The sequence below is a fragment of the Mercurialis annua genome, linkage group LG7 (assembly GCF_937616625.2).
Source record: "Mercurialis annua linkage group LG7, ddMerAnnu1.2, whole genome shotgun sequence".
Taxonomy (NCBI): Eukaryota; Viridiplantae; Streptophyta; class Magnoliopsida; order Malpighiales; family Euphorbiaceae; genus Mercurialis; species Mercurialis annua.
In genome coordinates, this window is record NC_065576.1 from 42,260,201 (window position 1) to 42,263,343 (window position 3,143).

Sequence of the window (3,143 nt, forward strand, 5' to 3'; positions counted from 1 at the left end):
TTTTAAACAAATTTCCAAACGAAAAAGACGTTAATTTAATTTTTCAGGGTACAATTGAAACACAAAAATGCAAAATAGGGTAAAATTGACAAATTTTCAACGTCAGGGTATGATTGAAAAGGGGCTAAAAGGTCGGGGGTTTTTAAGACATTAGACCTTATTTCTAACACACCTCTACAATAGGGGCCACAATTTTTTTTAAATGGATAATAATATAAAATGATACATATTTTATTAGAATTTTATAAAAATGGACAAAATAATAATTTGTGTGTATAAAATAAATATTTTATAAAATAGACAAAATTATACTATAAAATTCATATTAATATCATTTTAAATTCTAAATTATAAAATCGTCAACTGTCCACCGCGCACTATAAAGAGATACACCCATGTCTACACGCGAATGAAATTACGAAAAATAAAACACTATATTCTTCAATTAATCTTCTTTTTGCGAGTTAAATATTGTCTTTATTCTCTTTTCCTGAGTATTTACAAGAATGAAAGATCCGAAACAAGGTTTAGTATGAAGAAAGAGAGAAAGACATGAGAGAGATATTGGTAATATTAACAACATATTAAGATGATTAATGAAGATAATTAATTAACCAAGATAATTAACTAACATAGACATAGGAACTAAACACAGTCCTCTTTTCTTCAAGTTTGTATTGTCAATATTATTCCCACTGTAACTCCTTTCACATCTTTCATTTGTCTCTAATCCATATTCCTCTAAAATTCCTCCTTTTCCCTACAAAAATTCATTACAGGCATCTATTTTTAGGAATATAATTTTAAAAAAAAATTGTTACCTTGATCATTAACTACGTTAAACCATTAGATTAGCCCAACCACTTAAGATAATTACATATCAACTATGTAACACGGAAACAAAGATGCTTAAAAAATAATTAAAACGACAGCTAAATTATATTCTTTAAAAAAAATTAGATATAAATATAGAGTTCTAAAATTTTGAAAAGCTTTCTCAAAAATAAAAAAACGAAACATCGTAAGTATCAAAAAAATTCCGTGCAACATAGAGAATTAGATAATAGTCCCGGCAAGCTTAGCTTACTATTACGACATTGTATGTATCGAGTTATGGATTTGAACCTCTCTCGTTCCCAGTATTTAATTAAGAAAGTTAATTTTTTTATATCTACAATTTTGACCATTTTATCAAATATATCCCTAAAAACAATTTAGACATTTTGGTTCGTCAATTTTACATATTAAAATAAATATATATATAACCCTCTACTTAAATATTTTCAGAATTTATTTTAATAAGTTTTTGATTTCATAAATGATCATTTTACCCGATTGATCTTTTATTTCAGTCTATAAATAATTACTTGGGTTTAAAATGCAGATTATATGTTTAAAAATATATATTCAGAGTTGAATACAGTGTATTTCAATTTTAATTTTGATCATTCTATCGAATTTGTTTTAAAACAAATAATTTAGACATTTTAACATTTTGCCTAAAGAAAATAAAGAAAGAGAGAGAATCAGAACATATTATTACCAGAGAACTATTAAAATGATCATTTGTCTTCCCAGAATTCATGTCAGCCATTCCAAATTCACTTACCTGTTAGTATAAATACATCAAGATAATTACATCATATTTTCCCCCGACATATAATATAATGAAATTACGATAAACAAAAACTATAGAATTAATTTTTTTTATGGTAAATAACTATAGAATTAATTAATCAAACCTTAGGACTGTTAACAGGAGAGCTAGCAGTATCTTCCAAAGAATCATCATGATAAATTTCTTTAGCTCTTGTTTTCTTGAGAATTAATTTTTTGGCAAATTTCGGGGACCCATCAGCTCCAAATGAAGAAATCTTCTTCTTATTATTAATATAATTATGATCATAAATATTTGAAGCAGTAGTATTTGATTTATTAATCCATGCAGGAATAGAAGCAGCATCAGAAACCATGGAAGAGTTACCAAAACTACAAGAAAAACTGTGTTCTTCATCGTTATTTCTTCTTTGATCAGCAGAAAAATCTTCAAAATAAGCTGTCCATCCACTTTCTTCTTCATCTAAACAAGAATTTGTTCTAATATTCATCATGGGAGAAGAATGATCCATAGAAGTATCCATTTGGGAAAAAAGAAAAAAATGAAAATCTTGAATTATGAACAAGGAACAAGAGAGAGAGAGAGGATTTTCTTGAGAGGAATTTATAGAAGAAAATGGAGTTGATGATTGATAATATTAAGGCTAAATCTATTTCGAGATTCCTATACTTTATCACTTTTATTCAAAAAGCTTTTATCCTGTAAAAGTGATCATTTCAGTCTTTATATTTACCAAATTTCGATTTTCATACCTTTTATTGAGTTTTTCCCGGTCTTTTTACTTATATTTTTTTCTTCTAGTACCAATAAAAGGCGCGAAAATTGAAATTTGAAAAGTAAAGAAACTGAAAAGATAAAAAAAATTAAAATAAGAGCTTTATAAATAAAAATGATCAAATTACTATGAAGTCCATCACATTTCTCATAATTCACATTTTAGTCTTTTCTGTTTGAAAATCAAACCATATGGTTCTTCATTTTTGTTTTTGTCAATGATGTAGTCCCTCCGTCTATTTTTGGTGTTAGTCAACTGAGTTAACGAAACTATATGGTCTTCTATTTTTGTTTTTCTCAACAATGTCGTCCCTGATTTTATTATTGCCAACGATTTCGCCCTCATATTTATAAATTAATTTACCTCTAAGTTCTTTAATTCCATTGACTAACACCAAAAACGGACAGAGGGATTAAAATATTGACAGAAATAAAATTAAAGGACTATATTATTAGATTTTCAAATAGAAGGACTAAAGTATAATTTATGATAAATATGAGGGATCTTATAATAATTTTCTCAATAAAAAATGTAAAATATGAGGACCTCAAGATGAGTTTTGCCAAATATAAATAGGTAATAATGAAAGGAAAAAGGTAACCCATAAAATATAATGTTGGTTTGATAAGTGGGGTCAAGGAAGTTGAGGAAGTTAAAAATGAGGAGTTTGATTTTGATGAAAATAAAAAAGTAGAGAGAGAACGTGCAAGAGGAAATTAAGAAATGAAAAATGGTAGGGTTGACCTTTGT

At 27.0% G+C, this 3,143-nt stretch overlaps 1 protein-coding gene across 1 annotated transcript; it reads right to left on the minus strand.

The window, feature by feature from the left end:
• Nucleotides 1–423: 423 nt before the first annotated feature.
• LOC126656306 (vascular-related unknown protein 1) lies at nt 424–2,202 on the minus strand. Its single transcript, XM_050350841.1, has 3 exons — nt 1,743–2,202; nt 1,544–1,609; nt 424–760 (listed from the first exon to the last, which is right to left on the minus strand). The coding sequence occupies exons 1-3, from the start codon at nt 2,139–2,141 to the stop codon at nt 611–613; spliced, it is 615 nt and encodes a 204-aa protein (XP_050206798.1). The 5' UTR covers nt 2,142–2,202; the 3' UTR covers nt 424–610.
• Nucleotides 2,203–3,143: the final 941 nt, after the last annotated feature.